Source organism: Camelina sativa, chromosome 17, assembly GCF_030686135.1.
Source record: "Camelina sativa cultivar CO46 ecotype springtype chromosome 17, ASM3068613v1".
NCBI lineage: Eukaryota > Viridiplantae > Streptophyta > Magnoliopsida > Brassicales > Brassicaceae > Camelina > Camelina sativa.
In genome coordinates this window covers 8,297,170-8,317,328 of record NC_141896.1, presented here as the reverse complement: position 1 = coordinate 8,317,328, position 20,159 = coordinate 8,297,170, and the positions used below count along the sequence as shown (strand labels likewise).

The window sequence follows — 20,159 nt, the reverse complement described above, 5'->3', positions numbered from 1 at the left end:
TTGGCGTTTTATAATAGAATTTGCAAAAGGATCCATGGTATATCATTAGTTATAGAGTATATGCACTACATACCATAAAAATGAAAAGTATTTAACAAACTACCATGGGACCCACAATCTATTCTCTCTCTTCATATACAATTACTTTTATACCCATTATATATATTACATGTTATTTGTTTAAATATCATGTTATTTTTGTTTTTTGAACGAAATTATATATCAGGTTGGGTTCACAAATGAAATAGTTAGGGTTTAAAGTTTACAATTAAAACGAAATTATATGTCGGTTTGGGTTCACAAATGAGATTGTTAAGGTTTAGATTTTACAATTAGAACGAAATTATATGTCGGTTTGAGTTCACAAATAAGATGGTTAGGGTTTAGATTTTACAATTAGAACGAAATTATATGTCGGTTTGGGTTCACAAATAAGATGGTTAGAGTTTAAATTTTACAATTAGAACGAAATTATATATCGGTTTGGGTTCACAAATGAGATGGTTAGGGTTTAGATTTTACAATTAGAACGAAATTATATGTCCCAGTTTGGGTTCATAAATGAGATGTAAAATATAAATATTACATGCTATTTTAAAAAATTTCAGGTAATCTTTCATTTCTACATTACAATAAAATAAGAAAAGGGTGATTTTGTCTTTTTACTCCCAAAAAACGTGGGTCCCATGATATTCTCCTAGTAAAAAAAATTGTTGTGCTATTCTCTTAAATAACTTTTAGAATTGTGGTATTTATTTAATTAACCCTTAGTTATATTCCATTTCACCTACAAATTTCGTCGTAGCCATGGAAAGTGACAAAGGACCATAATAGAAACTTCAAAGAAAAACCAAAAAGACTTATAGCAAAAGTGAATATATTTACTATAATTCTATAAAGCTTGACGCTAAAACATAACATCTCAACCATAAGAATTATTGACAAAGTCATGTAATATATCATTCTCGTTGTACAGCTAGTTAAAATTATTCTCAAAAACATTCATTTCACGTTTCTATCTTCCCCCCTATTCTCGTGGAATTGCGAAATTGTACTAAGTAGTAGCCACAAAAATTTCTATAATTCCATATATCTATTCGAAATTTTCAAATTCCAAAAAAAACTATTTGTTTTGTAGTCTATACACAGCCAAATATAACGCTATTACGTGTGTGGAATTGTTTTTGATAAGTACTTGTCAATTTTGATATATCAACTTCCATATCTTTTTTTTTCGTGCATTTTGTAGTAAGAAAAAGTAAAAGACCAAAAATAAAAATAAAAAGACTCAAAATGAAAATACTAGTGTAATCAACAATTAATATACATTATATAGCCTATAACGTGGATCTACACTGATTTTCGGTAATCATGTGGATGCAATAAATTCCCACACTTCTGCATTCCATATTATTTCTTTTTAAGAAACATTTCAATCGAAAAATTCTAAAATTCAGTAAATAATTTTAAGGATTAGTCATAATTCAAGATAAATAAATAATAAAAATAATTTTAAAATGATGAAAAGGGCTTGGAATCTAATCAATATATATTTTTTTATGAGAGTAGGAAGAAACCCAAAATCTAAGCAAAACCAGTTTTTATATATTTATATTTTTCCTCTCTCTCTCTTACTACAAAACATAGACACATACACATGATAAAAAGTCTGAGAGACAGCTCTTCTCTTCTTGTTCTCAGTTGAGAGAAACAAAACCTTCCAAGACAAGCAGAGAGTTACTTAGTTTGTCTGAAAGAGAAGAAGAAACCATGTCCAAACATCATCTTCTTCTCATTCTCATCTCGCTGGTTCTCATTAATCCCATTTTCGCCACTCCAATTATCCAAAAATTCAAAGAAGCCCCACAGTTTTACAATTCTGCTGATTGCCCCTCAATCGATGACTCCGACGACGCCGCCAAACCAATCTTCTGCTCCCGTAGAGCTGTCCACGTGGCGATGACACTCGACGCCGCCTACATTCGCGGCTCAGTCGCCGCCGTGCTCTCCGTCCTCCAACACTCCTCTTGCCCTGAAAACATAGTTTTCCACTTCGTAGCCTCCGCTTCCGCCGACGCGTCTTCCTTACGCGCCACCATCTCCTCCTCATTCCCTTACCTCGATTTCAAAGTCTACGTCTTCAACGTCTCCTCCGTCTCCCGGCTCATCTCCACCTCAATCCGCTCCGCACTGGACTGTCCTCTAAACTACGCTAGAAGCTACCTCGCCGATCTCCTCCCTCCCTGCGTCCGCCGCGTCGTCTACCTTGACTCCGATCTGATCCTCGTCGACGACATCGCTAAACTAGCCGCCACAGATCTCGGCCGAGACTCAGTCCTCGCCGCGCCGGAGTACTGCAACGCCAATTTCACTTCCTACTTCACATCGACCTTCTGGTCAAATCCGACTCTCTCATTAACCTTCGCCGATCGTAAAGCCTGCTACTTCAACACCGGAGTCATGGTGATCGATCTGTCGCGGTGGCGCGAAGGCGCGTACACGTCACGCATCGAAGAGTGGATGGCGATGCAGAAACGAATGAGAATTTACGAGCTCGGTTCGTTACCACCGTTTTTATTGGTATTTGGCGGTTTGATTAAACCGGTTAATCATCGGTGGAACCAGCACGGTTTAGGAGGTGATAATTTTAGGGGACTATGCAGAGATCTGCATCCTGGTCCGGTGAGTTTGTTGCATTGGAGTGGGAAAGGTAAGCCATGGGCTAGGTTAGACGCAGGCCGGCCTTGTCCGTTAGACGCGCTTTGGGCTCCGTACGATCTTCTACAAACGCCGTTCGCCCTGGATTCTTGACCAGTCTCGGTTTACTCTTTTTCTTTTTTAATATAACGGTACATATACGTATACATATCATATAAATATATACAGGGAGGTGATTTTTTGTTTTTAATGTACATCATCGATACGTAAATCATATAACCCAAAAGAAAAAAGAAAAAAAAAAAACATTTTGCTTTGAACTTTTGTTCGTTTGTTTTTTTTTTGTTTGGGAGTATAGAAGAGAATAAAATTAAAAAGTAATCTCAAGTGACAAAAGGAATGAAAAAGGGGATAAATTTTTAACTTCTTCTTAAAAATGTCATTCTATCAATTAATTTTTTTAAACAAGTGTCTATTTGGTCATTTTTTCCCCCATTTTGATGAAATGGATTGGATTTATTGCGGAATTAGAAAAGCTGCAAATCACTAACGTTTGTATTTGGTAATATTTTAGAGTAAATGGAATATTGGTTACCCTTCTTAAAATATATATGTTCATACATGTAATTTTTTTATAAAATATTCCTTGATACATAACTTTCATGGGTATTGTTCGGAGTATAGGAAGTGAATAAGGGGAATGGAACAAATGGAACTTTAGAAACGGAATTTAGATTGCCAACCGTAAGAAATCTATTATCGTAAATGAAGAAGGTACATTACATAATGACTCCATTGCCGGATTCTAGCTATGTGGAGACGGTTCGTAGGTTTGATGAGCACATGTGTTGCCTCATTTTCGAATTTTCCATCATCCGTCTTTAAAACAACATCACGTGTCTTAAAGTTTCCCTATTTCAATTTTTGTCTTACGAAACCACCAAACCCAAAACGAAAACCAAACCATAGTAAAAAAGCTTCTCTAATTTCCACGTATATATTCCCATGAGATTATTATGGGGTAGGCAGGATAGTGGATACTAGCAAGGTAGCAAATAATTCACAATAGTAACGTAAAATATCTTGAGAAAATACACGATCTTGCTGTCTTGCATAGCAATAATTCGTAACTTTTGGAGAAAACCCCCCACATATAATTTTAGCAAGTATAGTCACCCGCGACGTGCTTTGTTTAAAATCATAAAGATCCACAATGTTGATTTTTATTCAGGACTATGATCGAAAGTCCAACGAAAATTAAATAAAATTAAATCATTAGATTAAGTTTTAGGAAATAATTGGAGGCAGAGAGTGTCGGTGGTCTGAGCCGAGAGAAAAAAAAGCACGAGCAAAAGTCCCATCATACATTAATGTACATTTTGACCTTTGAGTCACCTTTCATCTTCTTTTCTCTTACCTTTTGTCTGATTTTTTTTTTTCACTGTACATTTTACCTTTTGGACCCCTCCCCGTAATTTTTTACTACATATTATTGAAGTTTCCTCTAAACTAAACACTTTGATTCAAGCTACTTTACTATAAATGAGTTACTATTTAACACAACTTTTTTTTGGTAAACAATTTTTTAACAAAACTTTTGATATCGTAATAGTAAATACTTTATTTGATAGTTTTGATATTTTTAATTGCAATACTTTCCGATCATATAATAATATGAAGCCGAGTGAGTGACTTCAGAGCTTTTCTGCGCAACACGTGAAAATGGTATTGAGTCTATTTGACTATGGCCCCACTGTGTTTCATACACTACAAATTTCAAAATAAAATCAAACCAAACCGGACTGGAATAAAGCTCTCCGGTTCGGCAGATCAAAAATACAATCAAAGGTAGGTTTGTAAGTTGTTCACATTCTAATTAAGAAAGAGAGGTGGCTCGTCAATTCAGTCACTAGGTTTGAGTTGGTCTGAAGCAACGTACTTATTAATCAATCACATTTATTACATTAAAACATCATATGGTACATATATATATATGATCAGAGTCTTATCTCGCTCAGTAAGGAACAAGAACAACCATGATATGGAGAGCTTACTGGTCTGATCTGTTAATCAGCTTATCCAAGACCAGTGACTGATATCATCCGATCGTTTGGCCTTCTAACACCTGACAAAGACAACCAATATTCTCAGTTTTGTTTCATATCCTAAAAACTAAAGCTTGTCATAGAAAGAACATGATTCAACTAAAAAGATTCTTGAACAAGTGTAACGCGTGCATACCTTAAGCCGCTCTTAACTTCAGGCTCCATGAATGTGATGTCTCATATCTTGATAACGAAAAAGGCCGATAAATTTCAATCCAAGTGATGGATTTTTTGGCAGAAGGATCACAATCTCAAATGATCTCGAGACAATACATTGTTTTCGTTTAGTATACAATCATATCCCAACATCAATGGAGGATACTCTTTTTGTTAGTAGTCTCCATTCCTGTTACCCATCCATCACTCATAGGAACATCAAAACCTCTGAAGTGATGTTTCAAAGAGATTTACAAGAGGTAAGCATTATTCGTCATCATATTACTGCTTCAGAAACTGTCCTAACATCATAAGGCTCATACGGATCAAAAACCACTTTTGATGTTTCAACATCCTCTTGATTAGAGGATCGTCTCATCAAGCCTTTCTCAATCATTTTTTCTTTTAAACGCATAGCTTCAGCAACATCACCACTTTTAATCAGTCCATCAATCAATGTATTATAGGTAATAGCATTAGGAGTTATGCCCTTCTGTGGAAGCTTACGTAAAAGCCTCTGAGCACGATCTACATTCCCCAACTTGCACAAGCCTTTTATCAAGGCGTTGTATGTAACAATGTTAGGGATAATACCTTTTAGAGACATCTCATCCCTCAGGCTAAAGGCTTCATTTATATTACCATCAATAGCACATCCGTGAATGAGGATCGTGTATGTGTATCCATCTGGAATAAACCCATCACTCAATAGTAGATCCGAGAAGAGCTTTCGAGCATCCTTGAGTTTCCCAGCTTTACAGAGACCTGAGAGAGCAACATTGTAAACAATATTATTGGGAGCTAAGAGTTTCTTAGGAGTACTATCCTCGAGAGAATCAGCGATTTTTTGTGTTTTAGGACACGCAATAGCATTGGGCTCAAGAAACTGTTTCAAGCTCTGGTAACCAGGAAGAAGCAGATCAAAATCCACAATCTTCTGCAATAGCAAACAAGCCTCGTCGATCTTATTAAGCCGAAACAAACTGTTTGCAATCTTGCTGCAAATATTCACATTTAAGGCAATTCCTTTCTCTATCATCTCAAAACACGTAGCGTAGGCTTTATCCATCATTCCAATATTGCACCAGCCGGTAATAAGAGCCCCATATGTAGCAACAGTAGGAGTTAATCCTCTTGCGCGTAGCTCGATCACAAGATCTGCTACTTTATTCAAGTGTCTATACTTGAAAGCACCAGATATCAGAGTGTTATACAATTCTATGGTGGGGAGGATTCCTTTCCTTTCCATAGAATCTTTAACCTCAAAAGCTTCTTTCAAGTTTCCAACTTTATAATACCCGTGACTCAACGCCTGATATGTTTGCACATCTGGCTTACATCTGAACTTGTTCACATTATCTAAAATCTCTTTGGCTTTATTGACCTTCTCCATTTTACATAGCCCACTGATCATTACGTTCAAAGTTACCGTATCTGTCAATAGACCTCTTGCTAAGACGTTCTCCCACAGCTTCATAGCTTCATCAAAATTTCCAAGCTTGAACAATGCTTCGAGTAGAGTGCTACAGCTAATCTCATCAACGATTACGCCTCGTTTTAGCATCATCTTCCAAAGGCTCAAAACATCATGAAAAGCACCAACCCGACTATAACCTTTAAGAAGAATATTGTAAGTCATAACTGTTGGTACAACTTCTTTTCCACACATTCGATCACAAAGCTTTAAAGCCTCGTCAACATGACCAGCCCTGCAGTATCCGTCCACAAGGGCATTGTACGTATGATGATCTGGTTTCAAGCTCCACTCGTTCATCCGCATAAATATTTGTTCTGCTTCGAGTAATTGACCAGATTTGCAATACCCATTGATCAAGGAGTTACAAATGGTTGTATTTGTTCGTAATCCCATCTCCATCATATCACCATGAACCCTAACAGCATCACGGATTTGACCATTACGACAATATCCATCTATCAACACACCGTACATATGCTGATCTGCAACAAGTTTCTTTGCCTTTACCGATTCAAACACCTGTTCTGCTTCTTCCATCAACCCCTTTTTACAATAACCCTTGATCAACGAAGTATACGTAACAACGTTCCTAGAAACCCCACTCTCAGACATCAAACTCAACACTCTTGTCATTCCCTCAACATCTCCGATCATAGCATACCCATTAATCAAACTATTATAAGTTACCACATTCAGCTCCAAACCAAATGAAATCTCCATCCGTTTAGCAAATTCCATGGCTTTATCAACTTTCCCACTTCTACAGTAAGCATTCACAACAATACTGCAAGTAAACACATCCGGAGAAACCCCAAAGCTAATCATCTGATCATAAACATGTAAAGCCACAAAATTTTCACCTTTCTTGACCAAATTGCTCAACAGGCTGTTACAAGAAAGCAAACTAGGGACTCTTCCATAGCCTCCCATGTTGTCAAACACATGTAAAGCGTTCTTAACCATACCCTTCTCAGCATAAACTTTGAGTATCATGTCAAAGACTGTAGGAGAGAACGAAAACTCCTTAAAGACTCGCACAAGCTCAGCCCAGACAACGAACCCCGAGTGATTAAGACCAACCATTTCACGTATATACGATTTCGTCAGATCGTACAATCTAGCTCTAGACAATATGTGAACCATTTTACAATAAGACTTGTAATCAGGGCGAAACTTTTGCTGTTTTGAAGCTAAATTGAAAATCTCGAGACATGCCTCTGGGTTAAGTCTCAATCTACGGAGGAGGGAGTTGAGAAGTACATCAGAGAAATCGAGAGAGAGATCATGTAAAGCATCGTACCTGCCGAGCACGAGCAGACGTGAGACCCGGTCGAGTAATTCGGGTCGAATTGGCCCGTTTCCTCCTCGAAGCCGGCGGCGAAAGTTTCTCGAGGCTTCGGAGGAGAATCTACGAGTATAGATAAGTTGAAGCAACTGATAGGCAACAACAACGCGTGCCGGAGACCTTCGGAGCATTTATGAAATTTTCGTTATCGGTTGATTAATCTTGGAACCCATTGATCTTGTAACCTTAAAGTTCCGGTCTTAGGAATATGCGTCTACGGAGGTTTTAGCCTTTTTAGTGTTACAGTTCGTCGACGATTGACGACGATACGTCGGCGAGCAAGAGTGAGAGTGTAAAGGAGAAACCTTTAAATTGGTACTTGGTTTTGTTTATCTGGTTTCGGTTCGATTTGTATTGTAGGGCATTGGTTCGGTTATGAACTTGAGAGCAATTTGACAAAGAAAACTCTGAATCTGATTCTGATGGATGAATAATTGAATACAAACGAATCATGGAATGAGATTACAGATAAGAATATGGTTGAGAGGATCCTATAAATAAAAACCCAATCAAAAGCAAAAGACTTTGTCTATTTTGAATTTTTTTAAACCGGGAATCTACCGGTCATCTGTATATGCTCAAGTGTTTTTCGTAAACCGTACTTGTGAACAGCTAACCGTCCAGCCCTGAACCCGTCTCCGTAAACCGGAGAAGCATCAGACTCTATCTGGTGCTTGAAAAATTCACCAAGTTTCCTTTCGTACTGAGACCTCGGTCCCTTAGATGATGAGGATGAGGATGATGATGCAGCATTGCTGTTACTTGAACCACCAGCTAACTCAGCTTCTAACCACTTATGAGCCATCACTTGACATATACCTTCTTCAACATCTTGGCTCAGTGTTCGGAATCCTTTTTCACAAACATAGTTGCGCAAACATAAAATTCAGCAATGTGTAACGAGGGAAAGGAGCAGTAAACTAAGAAGTTAAAGAGTAAGAGACTCACCTTTGAGCCGCATCCATGCGTGCATCATCTCATGAGCTAAAATCGAGCCAGTGAGTAACCTATACAAAATTCAGTAAAACTGTCAGGTCAGTGTATGGACCGTGCCATCAGATTAATCCAGTCCAGTGGGAGCAAAAAGAGTGTCTTACCTAGGGAGCCCGAATAAGATGAGAATGGCAGTAACTTCGCATTGCCGTGTTAACTTGTAAGGCTCTGTAACCATATTCCCAGCCCAATTTCCTGTGCCATGCTTTGATCGTTTTCTTACAGTACTAACAGTTTGTTCTTCTGACAGGCAGAGTCCTCTTGTTTCTGGCATGTGATAGTGACCCTAAGAAGCACAATGAAATGGTAAAGTATTTTTAGAAAAAGCAGACTGTGATGATGAATACAAGTATAAGCTTAGTATTTGGAGAGGTGTTTTCTTTACTCACATTCTTTTCACCTTCTCTGGCTTCGTTAAGTGCTTGCCTTTCAACCAAGAGGAGTGGAACTTCTTGCTCTACCTTCATGTTAAGTCCTTCATAGAATTCTTGTATTTGCAAGTACAGAGGTTGGCATTGTATGGTGTCCATGACCGCTGAGTCCAAACACTCTAAGCAAAGTTTCCGTCCATCGTTAAGTTCAACATATCTCGTATTCCGTGGCTACAAAATAAAGCTACGTTTGTCAATTTCCGGCCACAACATGTTTTGACTTTTTTGAGTTCAAAATGTATAATTGGGGACATTTCAGGGGAGAAGAGAATCCACCTCCATTCTTTCACAACTGCAACATCTTGGGGTTGCATCGTGTTCGTGAGAAGGGCAATACTTCTGAACCCAAAAAGGATGTGCCCTATATTCAATAAGACCAGCATGATTTGTTGGAATCTGTTCAAAAAAATTTACAATTGGGAAAAAGAAAGCAACAGATGATAAGTGCAAGATCCGGAAAAAAAAAACACAACACATTATATGTATATGGGCTTTAATGAAAGAAAAGACAAGAGATTTACATACAAAGTGGCTGCAGACATCACATTTTGGATGATATCTCTCCCTGTAACAAGCCTTGTGAAAAGGGTAGTTCCCTGATGTAGAAAACTATAAGAAAAAAAGGGAAACACGTTACGTATAAAATCTAAAGGTTTAAGTACAGCAGGAAAACAAATTACGAGAATATGGAAGAGCTTGGTTTCACCTCATACTCAGAAATTGGCTGACTGCAGCCGTAACATCGAAAACATTCTGGATGCCATAGTGAATTAAGGCAATTCAGAAATCTTCCATGACCAATCTCCATATTGCAGCCAGCACAAATCCTATGCAGACAAGTTGTTGACAAGTTATTTTGGCTGGACAGACATTAACTGATCACCAAATTAGGCCAGCTTATAATGGTTGGCTATTTTACTACCTGAAATCCGTTTGAAAAGTAATAGGTCTTGGATAATAAATATCTCCATTTGCATATACATTTGCTCCTCCTCCATACATATGCCCATTCCCATATAAATCTCCATTCCCATATGCATTCCCAATATCATATGTATTCCCATTTTTGTAATGCGGTGAATTCCCAACTACCATACTTTCATGTAAGGCTCTAGCAAGTTGCTCATCTTCATCCACCGTCGGGTATTTCCCTGTGTCCATTACTTTTTAAAAAAAAATTAGCAGACCAAATCTGATAACAAAGTTAAGTCTTCATATTTCTGTTTGGCTAAAGTACTCACCGCTTAGACTTGTCTGTTCTTGATTCTCTTCTAAAAGAGACAATGCAATTGCACGTTCTATTGCTTCATTTTCCTGGTCATTAGATGTATCCTAGAAATAAAAAACAAACACAGAATCTGAAATAACAGTACACACCAGAGCTATGTATAATCCAAGAAACCATCAACTGTGTGTGTGTTTTTTTCACTACTTCAAGATCTCCAAAGCCAGAAAATTTCAAAACACAAGTAAACGATAATGGAAAAAAAAACAGTAACCATCTATCAGCATCATACAAACCTCAGATGTAGATGGTTCCTGTGTATGAGATTCATCATGATCATTATCTGTATCAGCACTAGGCTCATCATGTGAAGCATTAGGATAATTCCCATAATAGTGGTCATTCCCAACCCGGAACCTTTGGTTAGAGCCTTTGAAGATCTTGTTAAACCAGCCCATCTTTTGCTTAACAAACTATCTGCTCATAGACAATGCAGGAGGTTCTTTCACACCTGCAAAAAAATAGTCGAAATCTTCTGATTCAGCAAAACTAATTCAGACAAAAACCCAAAACAAAGTTGCTTTAACTAGCTTGATTTCTAAACATCAAACGCCACAGAACAGCAATATTTTTGAATCTACCAACAATGATTAAAACCCTAAATAACCTGCAACTATGAAAGCTCAAAACGAAATTTGAAATAACAAAAAACCCAAACATGGAATAATCAAATAATTTCAGCTGAAAAGAAGCTATAGGACGTACCTTGAGAAAAGCCTGGATCCCAAAGAGCTACAAGCAACCCCCAAATAAAAAAAAATCCAAAATTTAAGGTCTCTCTGGGCTAATTGATACGAAATGATCTTAAACAAAGAAACTGGAACAGCAAAAGAATCTAAAAAAAATGGACTCTTTACTTTTCCTTTTCTTCAAAATTTGGGGGAGAATCTACAACATGTGGGTAGAAGAAGAAAAGAAAAGACTAAAGAAGAAAAGGAAACCAAAATAAAAAAAGGAATTTAAACTTTTTAAAAAAAGATAATATATAGAGATTAGAGAGAAAGAAGGTAACTTTGACAAAATCAATGTCTAAGTCGAATAAACCCAGAATGTGCTTTCAATTCAATTCTACGCTAATTTCAAAGTCAAAATATTTGGTGCACTCACACATCCAAAAAATTTAATAAAAATCGGATTTTTATTTCATCAGGATCACGAAGAAGAAGAGGAAGACTTGTATTTGAGATTTTTGGAACACGAAGATCCAGATGAGCAATTAATTAAAATAAAAATAAAAAAGTCTCCGCGTCGGAAGTTTTTGGTCGTTGAGCTCGTCGTCTTCTTACAGGAACCAAACAAAAAACAAAAAACGTTCACGACGCTTGTCCGAAAATAATAATAATTAGAGAGATATGGAAAGACAAATAATACTGTAATAATTTTTTTTAAAAAAAGTCAAGTTTGTGTGTTTCTATCAAATTTTTGCATTTTACGCAAATATCTAGATATTTAGTAGTATTTAATATAGTTTATTTATTGCTTGAAGCCTTAAACCAAATCATTTATACAAGTCGTAACGCATTTTATCCGGATGTTCAAGGTTCTAAAACATTAGTAGTACTAATAATATGTTTTGGTTAACACATTATTTAACGCAGAAAGCTAGGAAAAAAAGGAAAGATAAATCAGAAAATTGAAAAAAAATGTCAGTAGAATAAAAGGAAAAGAAAAAGATAATGGAAAGATAAATCACATATTTAATGAGTTAGTGATGTTTATTTACTTATATTCCATATCAAAAAGGTGACAACAAAGGGAAAAAAAAAAAGTTGAAGAAAACATTAGGAAAAAAGTTGGTGAGGCGTGGTTCTATTTTACCAAAAAAAGCGTATTACGAGCCAACTTAAGGAATTTTATATTTATAAAAAGAAAACTTTAAAATGGAAAGGAAGTTAGTATTGGAGTAAAAGAAACTGAAAAGGCAAAATTTAATTTTTTTTTGTAAAAGTAAAAGTTCAATCATGTTACCATATTTGTGTAGTATTTAATTAATTATATCTAACGTAGTCTAGTAATATACACGTACGAGTACGATAAACGATGTTACATTTCATGAATTAATAAATTATAAGTTTATAACTACTGTAGATGTCAATCAATGTGATTAAACAATTAGTAATCCGGTGATTTTGGTACGTCACGGTTTGCGTCTTTATACACTCGCGGAAGTTACGGTGACTACGGATAGCGATACTTTATATGGGGCTTTCATAGGCCCATTATTATTTATTGGCTTTATAAGCCCATACATATGTAACACATTCATTACAAAACATCTGGTTTGACACTCAAAATAGAGAAACAAATATACTCATTCAATAATAACTAGACCGGTGTCCATAAACCACCAACTCACCAACTGTCCAGAGTACTACTGTACTAGCTCTTTAGAACTTTAAGCCTCTATCTATACTTTATGTTTTTTTTTTCTTCTATTCTTACCATGCAATTAACAAGGAATGCGTACTACTTGAACACATTCATTACAAAACATCTGGTTTGAATTTGACACTCAAAATAGAGAAACAAACATACCCATTCAATAATAACAAGACCGGTGTCCATAAACCACCAATGGTTTGAATGGTGACAGCGGTCAGGATGGATAAATCCGTCAGCAGTTTAATCTGCCCAAAAAATAGGACGGACAACAAACCGCTGCATACCAACTCTATTTGTATATAAAAATGGTTCGCAGTTGGTACACAACGGTTTTTTTCTATTATTTTTAGACTGCACTGCTGCAGACTGTATTTAATGGGTGTGAATGGTGACAGCAGTCAAGACAGCCAAATACGTCAACGGATTAAACCGCTTTTTATTTACCATTCATAAATTTAGTTCGCAGTGGTGCAGTCCAAAATATACAGAAATAAAACAACTACAGACCAACTGCGAACTATCTTTGTTTAGTACACAACGGTGTGTTGTCCATCTTATTTTTGCGACAGTTTAAACCGCTGATGGATTTGGGCGTCTCGACCAGTGTCACTATTCAAACCCTCAAGTCACCAACTGTCCACCATCATTCTTTAATTTATAAAAATAGGACTCTACTGTCTCTTCCTTCGATTAAACCGAGGTGAGACTAATAAATCGGATTTGATTAGTACTACTTTTAATATATTAAGAGATGTACAAAATAACTTTAATTTATTGAAAACAATTTTAATTTATTGAAAATCTGTACTTCAAAATAGAATAAATTATAAATTATTTTGATGTAAAAAAAAAATATATATAGTTCCGGTCGTTCGTTATATAAAATTAACATTTTTTTTGTTTTCTCTCTCTCACTCTCTGGCTTCTCTGTTGTTCTCTTGGCGTCTCCACGCACAAAATTCACGCATCCATGAGTGAGTAAGTGTGAGAGAGGAGAGAGAGAGATCCGTGACTCATCATCACCTCCACCTCCAGAATCCATCTATTTTCGTGCTAGATTCTCAGCCTTACAAATCACACATTAATATTTGTTCTCTAATCGTCTCCTCTCCGCTGGCCATGGTGGCGGGTGCGTCTTCATGTTACGCATCTCCGTTATGCGATTGGCTAGTGGGGGCTTGCATGTCCACCGGCGGAGACCGTCTGCTTCAATCCGACACTAAGACTAGCCGCCGGAGTACACTGCTTACAAAATCCAAATGCTCTTCTTCTTATACAAATGGATCCGCCGGTCTTGTGAGTAACTGTAACAACAATGCCTTGTCTTCCCTCTTCTTCGAATCGAATAACAACACTCACTTCAATCGAAAGCAGAGGAGATTGAATCAAGCTTCTAGCTTTGGTATACCAAATTCAATCACTTGTGTATTTGTTTCCATTTCCAGTCTTTGGTTCATCTATACGTGAGTGAATAGAGTGTTGATTTGGTTGGCTTTACACCACAGGGCAAGTCACTCTAGAGATGGAGGAGAAGGAAGCAATCGTTAAAAAGAAACCTCCTTTGGAGTCACGACGCGTTGTTGTGACAGGAATGGGAGTTGAAACACCATTAGGTCATGACCCACATACCTTTTATGACAATTTGCTACAAGGCATCAGTGGTATTAGCCCTATTGAGAATTTTGACTGTTCTGCATTTCCTACTGTAAGCTTTCTTTCTTTATATATATCAGGAGCTCTTTTTACAAGTTGTGTACTTTTTTTCTTTTCTTTACTAGGCTTGTTTTTTTAATTGTATCTTTTCTTTGTATTGCCTTTGCCAAGAGAATTGCTGGAGAGATTAAAACCTTTTCGACAGAAGGATTGGTTGCTCCAAAACTTTCGAAAAGGATGGACAAATTCATGCTCTATCTTCTAACCGCTGGCAAGAAAGCCTTGGCTGATGGTGGGGTTACTGAGGATGTAATGGCAGAGTTTGACAAATCTAAATGTGGAGTTTTGATTGGCTCAGCAATGGGAGGCATGAAGGTAGCCCCTCCTTATTCCTTGCTTTGAACATTAATAAAAGATTTTGGACTGAGTGTTGTTGTTCAGAAGCTCTGCTGATTGAAGGTTGTTTTTCTATTTTGATCATGGTTTTTCAGAAACTGTTGTTTATAAGTCTGTTTCTAAATGTTGCATTTGCCACTGTGTTTTTGGAATACAGGTCTTCTACGATGCCCTTGAAGCTTTGAAAATCTCTTACAAGAAGATGAATCCTTTCTGTGTGCCTTTTGCAACGACAAACATGGGTTCTGCTATGCTTGCCATAGATCTGGTCTGATCAATTTTGGATATTATGTTGTAATTAGCAATGGCTGCACCTAAGTATTGACCTTCTTTGTTATAATACTTTAGGGATGGATGGGTCCAAACTACTCTATTTCAACTGCTTGTGCCACTGGAAATTTCTGTATTCTCAGTGCGGCAAACCACATTATTAGAGGTGAAGCTGTAAGTATCCTCGAACAACGAGGAAATTTGATAGTATGGTTGAGTTTACGTGACTCTACTTGTGTTTGACATTTGGTTTTCTTTTCTCTTAAACTTATAGGATGTAATGCTCTGTGGTGGTTCTGATTCAGTTATTATTCCTATAGGTGCACACTCTTTCCTTTGTAATCATATGCTTCCCTTTGTTTCCCAACTTTGTGCCATACAAATCTTATCTTCTGTGTCCCATTGCAGGGTTGGGAGGTTTTGTTGCCTGTCGGGCTCTTTCAGAGAATAATGATGATCCCACCAAAGCTTCACGTCCTTGGGATAGTGTAATTTTCCACTATTTTCGTTTTTTTTCTTTCTATAATGTCCTACGAATTATCTCTTATTGTTCATTTATATCTTAACTACTAAAGATGGTCGATCTTCAAAATGTGGGAACCTAGCCTACCCCATATAGGCTCGGACTGCATGGTCGTTCACCACCTGCCTTCTGATTTAAGCATATGTTTGAAGGGTATGCATGAAATGGTCTACCAATGATACCCATTGTAAACTAATGCGGGCAACCATGGGTGTTAACTCTCCTTGTCTTGTCCCTTAAGAATATTTGCGGACATGTATGTCCAGTGTATCTCACTCTTGTGTAGAATGATATTGAAAGATATATTTTTTCAGGATTTTCTTACTTTTCTATTAAACCTGATATTGGTTGTTAAACAGAATCGGGATGGTTTCGTCATGGGAGAGGGAGCTGGAGTTCTACTTTTAGAAGAACTTGAGCATGCCAAGGTTTGTCTCTCATTTCAAATATGCATACAAAAAACAAAGCTCTTTTTATCATTGCTGTTCTTGCACCATACTTTTTGGCCACCTTTTTTTCTTTAAAGTTGAGTTACCTCTGTTGTTCAACCCCTTTGTATAATTTCTTGATGGTCCCAACTCTTTGTTTACTTGTCATAAATGAGAATGTCTTCAAAGCTTTCAATAAACTCATTGCGAGGCTATAAAAAAACTATGCTTTTGCAGAAAAGAGGAGCAACTATCTACGCGGAGTTCCTTGGTGGTAGTTTCACATCTGATGCATATCATATAACCGAACCACATCCTGATGGTAGATCCCCTTTGTGTTCTAAACTAACTTTTTTCACTAATCCACACAACTTTCTTCTTTTGTTTGCTTTTCTTTGTCTATAAAATTATAGCAATAGAATTAACCAAAGAAAATAAAAATAATAAACCAAGATCTAGGGATGTGCATGTGAAAATATCATCGTTGGTTGCTCGAGAGCATGATTCTAGGCTTTACTTCCCAATGATTTTTTAATCTACCCTTTATTTTTGTACTGAATGAGATATCTAATATCTGCAGGTGCTGGTGTCATTCTCTGTATTGAGAAAGCATTAGCTCATGCCGGGATTTCTAAGGAAGACATAAATTACATAAATGCTCATGCTACATCTACACCAGCTGGAGACCTTAAGGAGTACCAAGCCCTTGCTCACTGTTTTGGCCAAAATCCTGAGGTATGTTTGTTTCTCTCGTCAACTTGTTTATTTATCCGGGGAAATTTTGATTTTTGAGACAGTATTTCCTGTCTTGTAGATATGCTGATGCCTGTGTTTTCTTACGTGACCTCTGACAATCTGACAGCTAAGGATAAACTCGACGAAATCTATGATCGGACACTTGCTGGGAGCTTCTGGAGCCGTGGAGGCTGTTGCAACCATTCAGGTAATGATTTCAAGTCTAGATACATTAGTATATCTACAAGAAAGGGAATGCTGTCTAAAAAATCAAGTCACCTTGGATAAATTAACAAGCTGAGTGGACAAAACAATAATGGTATGCGACCTTCTTTCCCTACAGGCAATAAAAACAGGATGGGTTCACCCAAATGTCAACCTGGAGAATCCAGACAAAGCAGTGGTATGTAGACAAGTTTTAGTTTGACATTGCTGGAATGATCATTTAATACCGCAACTTCATTACCAAATGGATCAGGATACAAAGCTGCTGGTCGGTCTTAAGAAGGAAAGACTGGATATTAAAGCAGCCTTGTCAAATTCTTTCGGGTTTGGTGGCCACAACTCTAGCATCATTTTTGCTCCTTACAAATGAAAGCCGAAAAGTCCAATGCTGTGTACTCCAACTTTTATCTGTAAAACTTGCTGTAAGGTATATCTTAATTTTTCTCCTCCATTCATTTTTTTTCTCCTTCTTTAATGCTATCTTGGCCCATTACTGAAGCAATCTTAAGATTTGTTTTGGAATAGTTTACTCCTTAGTCCTTATTATTAAATAAGTCCTTGACTATTCGTTCCACAGCCTGAAACTGAATCTATAATACTTTTCTTGAACCACTATAGGGACCGGTAACATACGAGTGGCTGCAAATGACTGATTGTTTTTGGCCATGTTTTGATGCAGTGTGTGTACAAGAAGAGCTTCCCATATTTTTCGTAGTGTTATGACTCATGATTCGATTAGCTTTACACAAAGAGTTTGGGAAAGGTTTCTTCAGGCAATAAAGAAGAAGATCTTAGGAATGGGACTGATTGCGCCAAAAGGGAACATGACAGGAGGAGAACGAGCAGAGGTTGCTGAGTTTGGGTTTGTCTTGACTCTTGAACAAATTGTTCTTTATGTATGATACATTTTGTTTTGTAGTATTGAAATCTTTGAGCCACGTTCTTTTTTTACGAGAGCTCTAACCAAACATTCAACAAGTTAAGCTACTAGTACTTGTTTACCTGTCTTCTATTTGTTCTTAAATGATCAATGAAGTTGCATATCTCTCTATGACTCTTTTTATTTTACTGAGTTTGAAATGGGCCTCAAGTTTTAATTCTAAAGGCCCATTATTATTTCAACACTTATGCCTGCCTATCATTTGAATCATTTCCCATCATTGATACCCGTAAAACTATGCTTAGCATTATTCCTCTTGTTACATGTTGGTAATGTATTATTCTTTTTAGGCAGGGTTGGCAATTTTGTACAGGTAATATAACTCTGTCTCTTAGTTATAATTAAGATGATCCAGTTCCTTGATGTTGATCAAATTTATATCCACTCTGGGAATTCGATGGCTCTTGAGGAATATGCTAAATGCTGTATCATGTTACTAACTTTATACTCATATAGCTTTGATCCAAAGTTCCGACCCAACAAACCTAACTAAAGCAAGAACCTTCAAAATAGACTCTGATAACCAAGTTTCAACTATGTTTTATTGTAAAACTTTTTAGTTCCGTACGGCAACAAAACTTTTATTTATTTATTAGGTCAAAAACAGAAATAGTCACACATTCATGTATATACTTTAATAATTTTTAGTAGAAGTCAAATGTTATGAAGATTTTCAAGTGCTACGAAAAATATAAGAGAAAATCAACGGTTGGTTTCCCAAAGATGAAATTTTGTTGTTAGCTATATATATTTGATTAACGTGATCGATTGATCATGTTATAAAAAAAAGCATCTTCACATAGTGATCCGTTTTTAATTATGCAATGTTCTAGCTAGTTGCAGACAGAAAAAAAAAAATACTTTTAAACATACTTTGACGACAATGTACTTATCAACTACTATTGATCAATTAATATAGTTGTTACTTTAAGATCTTAATTAATGAAGTGTTGATTGTACTAGCAAGGAGCAAGTAGCAAGTAAACGCTCGCAGATTGTATATGTCTACAGAGACAAGGACACCCGCGTGAAAGTTTAAGAATAATACTTAGGTTCACCTGTAGGGGTGAACTTCTCCATTCACCCCCTCTTTGAGCCAATCAGAATTTTCTATCTAATATTTCATTTAAAAAATAAATTAAAATTAAATTCAAAAGCAAATCAAATTAAGGAAACAAATTCTGTATACTTTTAATTAAGGAAATTTAAATATTGGATTGGTTTAGATTTTTAAAATTTGAATAAAATTATATGTCGGTTTGGGTTTACAAATGAAGTGGTTAGGGTTTAGATTTTACAACTAAAACGAAATTATATGTCGGTTTGGGTTTACAAATAAGGTGGTTAGGGTTTAGATTTTACAATTCGAATGAAATTATATGTCGGTTTGGGTTCACAAATGAGATGGTTAGGGTTTAGATTTTACAAGTAGAACAAAATTATATGTCGGTTTGGGTTCACAAATGAGATGTTAGGGTTTAGATTTCACGATTAGAACGAAATTATATATCGGTTTGGGTTCACAAATGAAATGGTTAGGGTTTAGATTTTATATATGTCAGTTTGGGTTTATTAAAGAGCGGTTTAAATTTTTTAATTTTATAATAATATATACAGATTTTATTTCCTTATTTTATAAGGGGGTGAATGGAGAGGTTCAGCCCTAGGGGTGAACCCAAGTATTGTTCAAAGTTTAATAGTATATAAATTCGTACACAGATGATTAATTTAAACAATAAATGTTTGTTTAATATAAGTATATATAATATATATGTATAAAAAAAAATATGTATAGCCTTGCAAAAAAAAAACTGTTATATATGTTAATGGCAAACACTGTATCATAATTATTAATTAAAATGAGAAATTTTGAAACTATAATTACTGGAGGTAAAATTATTAACATGCTGTATCCCCTATATATTAATAATAGAGAAGCACATTTTAAAAAAAACTGATGTGTCGCCGCCAGAGAGAGTTCGAGATATATTTAGCTATTTAATCTCATTTAGATTTATTATTTTCAACTATATGCTATTGTGTTTTTGAAAAAAAAAAAAAGACAAATGTGTTATTCTTAAAAACTTTATCACATAACTTTATTAATATTAATTAATTTTAAGCTTTAGACATATTTTATATATTAGAAAATGATTT

At 36.1% G+C, this 20,159-nt stretch overlaps 3 protein-coding genes, 1 long non-coding RNA gene and 1 pseudogene across 16 annotated transcripts; 2 read left to right on the top strand and 3 right to left on the bottom strand.

Annotated features, from left to right (window-relative positions):
- The first annotated feature begins 1,330 nt into the window (after nucleotides 1–1,330).
- LOC104756272 (putative galacturonosyltransferase-like 1) lies at nucleotides 1,331–2,978 on the top strand. Its single transcript, XM_010478834.3, has one exon. It carries the CDS (start codon nucleotides 1,771–1,773, stop codon nucleotides 2,809–2,811), a length of 1,041 nt encoding a protein of 346 aa, XP_010477136.1. The 5' UTR covers nucleotides 1,331–1,770; the 3' UTR covers nucleotides 2,812–2,978.
- Nucleotides 2,979–4,578: 1,600 nt separating this feature from the next.
- Nucleotides 4,579–8,211, bottom strand: LOC104756269 (putative pentatricopeptide repeat-containing protein At1g19290 pseudogene; annotated as a pseudogene). Its single transcript, XR_015586851.1, has 2 exons — nucleotides 4,900–8,211; nucleotides 4,579–4,783 (listed from the first exon to the last, which is right to left on the bottom strand). The product of XR_015586851.1 is annotated as a putative pentatricopeptide repeat-containing protein At1g19290 pseudogene (transcript).
- LOC104756271 (protein DA1) lies at nucleotides 8,133–11,940 on the bottom strand. 4 transcript variants are annotated; one of them, XM_010478833.3, is made up of 11 exons: nucleotides 11,156–11,940; nucleotides 10,687–10,901; nucleotides 10,407–10,497; nucleotides 10,088–10,316; nucleotides 9,872–9,992; nucleotides 9,691–9,774; nucleotides 9,442–9,561; nucleotides 9,124–9,336; nucleotides 8,839–9,020; nucleotides 8,690–8,748; nucleotides 8,133–8,593 (listed from the first exon to the last, which is right to left on the bottom strand). In XM_010478833.3, the coding sequence occupies exons 2-11, from the start codon at nucleotides 10,846–10,848 to the stop codon at nucleotides 8,286–8,288; spliced, it is 1,569 nt and encodes a 522-aa protein (XP_010477135.1). In that variant the 5' UTR covers nucleotides 10,849–10,901; nucleotides 11,156–11,940; the 3' UTR covers nucleotides 8,133–8,285. The 4 variants fall into 4 exon arrangements, with proteins under 4 accessions (XP_010477135.1, XP_010477134.1, XP_087351566.1 ...); XM_010478832.3 differs by having other exon boundaries at nucleotides 10,088–10,328; nucleotides 11,156–11,885; XM_087495440.1 differs by having other exon boundaries at nucleotides 9,442–9,526; nucleotides 10,088–10,328; nucleotides 11,156–11,784.
- A 1,580-nt stretch (nucleotides 11,941–13,520) lies between these two features.
- Nucleotides 13,521–18,111, top strand: LOC104756267 (3-oxoacyl-[acyl-carrier-protein] synthase II, chloroplastic-like). 9 transcript variants are annotated; one of them, XM_087495983.1, is made up of 15 exons: nucleotides 13,521–14,234; nucleotides 14,338–14,537; nucleotides 14,657–14,860; nucleotides 15,039–15,149; nucleotides 15,230–15,325; nucleotides 15,426–15,471; nucleotides 15,560–15,639; nucleotides 15,727–15,930; nucleotides 16,034–16,102; nucleotides 16,340–16,424; nucleotides 16,683–16,837; nucleotides 16,965–17,045; nucleotides 17,181–17,240; nucleotides 17,316–17,489; nucleotides 17,742–18,111. In XM_087495983.1, the coding sequence occupies exons 1-8, from the start codon at nucleotides 13,952–13,954 to the stop codon at nucleotides 15,754–15,756; spliced, it is 1,050 nt and encodes a 349-aa protein (XP_087352109.1). In that variant the 5' UTR covers nucleotides 13,521–13,951; the 3' UTR covers nucleotides 15,757–15,930; nucleotides 16,034–16,102; nucleotides 16,340–16,424; nucleotides 16,683–16,837; nucleotides 16,965–17,045; nucleotides 17,181–17,240; nucleotides 17,316–17,489; nucleotides 17,742–18,111. The 9 variants fall into 9 exon arrangements, with proteins under 9 accessions (XP_087352109.1, XP_010477131.1, XP_087352112.1 ...); XM_087495986.1 differs by having other exon boundaries at nucleotides 13,716–14,234; nucleotides 15,230–15,317; XM_087495988.1 differs by having other exon boundaries at nucleotides 13,720–14,234; nucleotides 15,230–15,317; nucleotides 16,917–17,045.
- Nucleotides 16,524–17,464, bottom strand: LOC147923413 (uncharacterized). Its single transcript, XR_015587156.1, has 2 exons — nucleotides 17,304–17,464; nucleotides 16,524–17,174 (listed from the first exon to the last, which is right to left on the bottom strand). It is a non-coding gene; the product is annotated as an uncharacterized LOC147923413 (long non-coding RNA).
- Nucleotides 18,112–20,159: the final 2,048 nt, after the last annotated feature.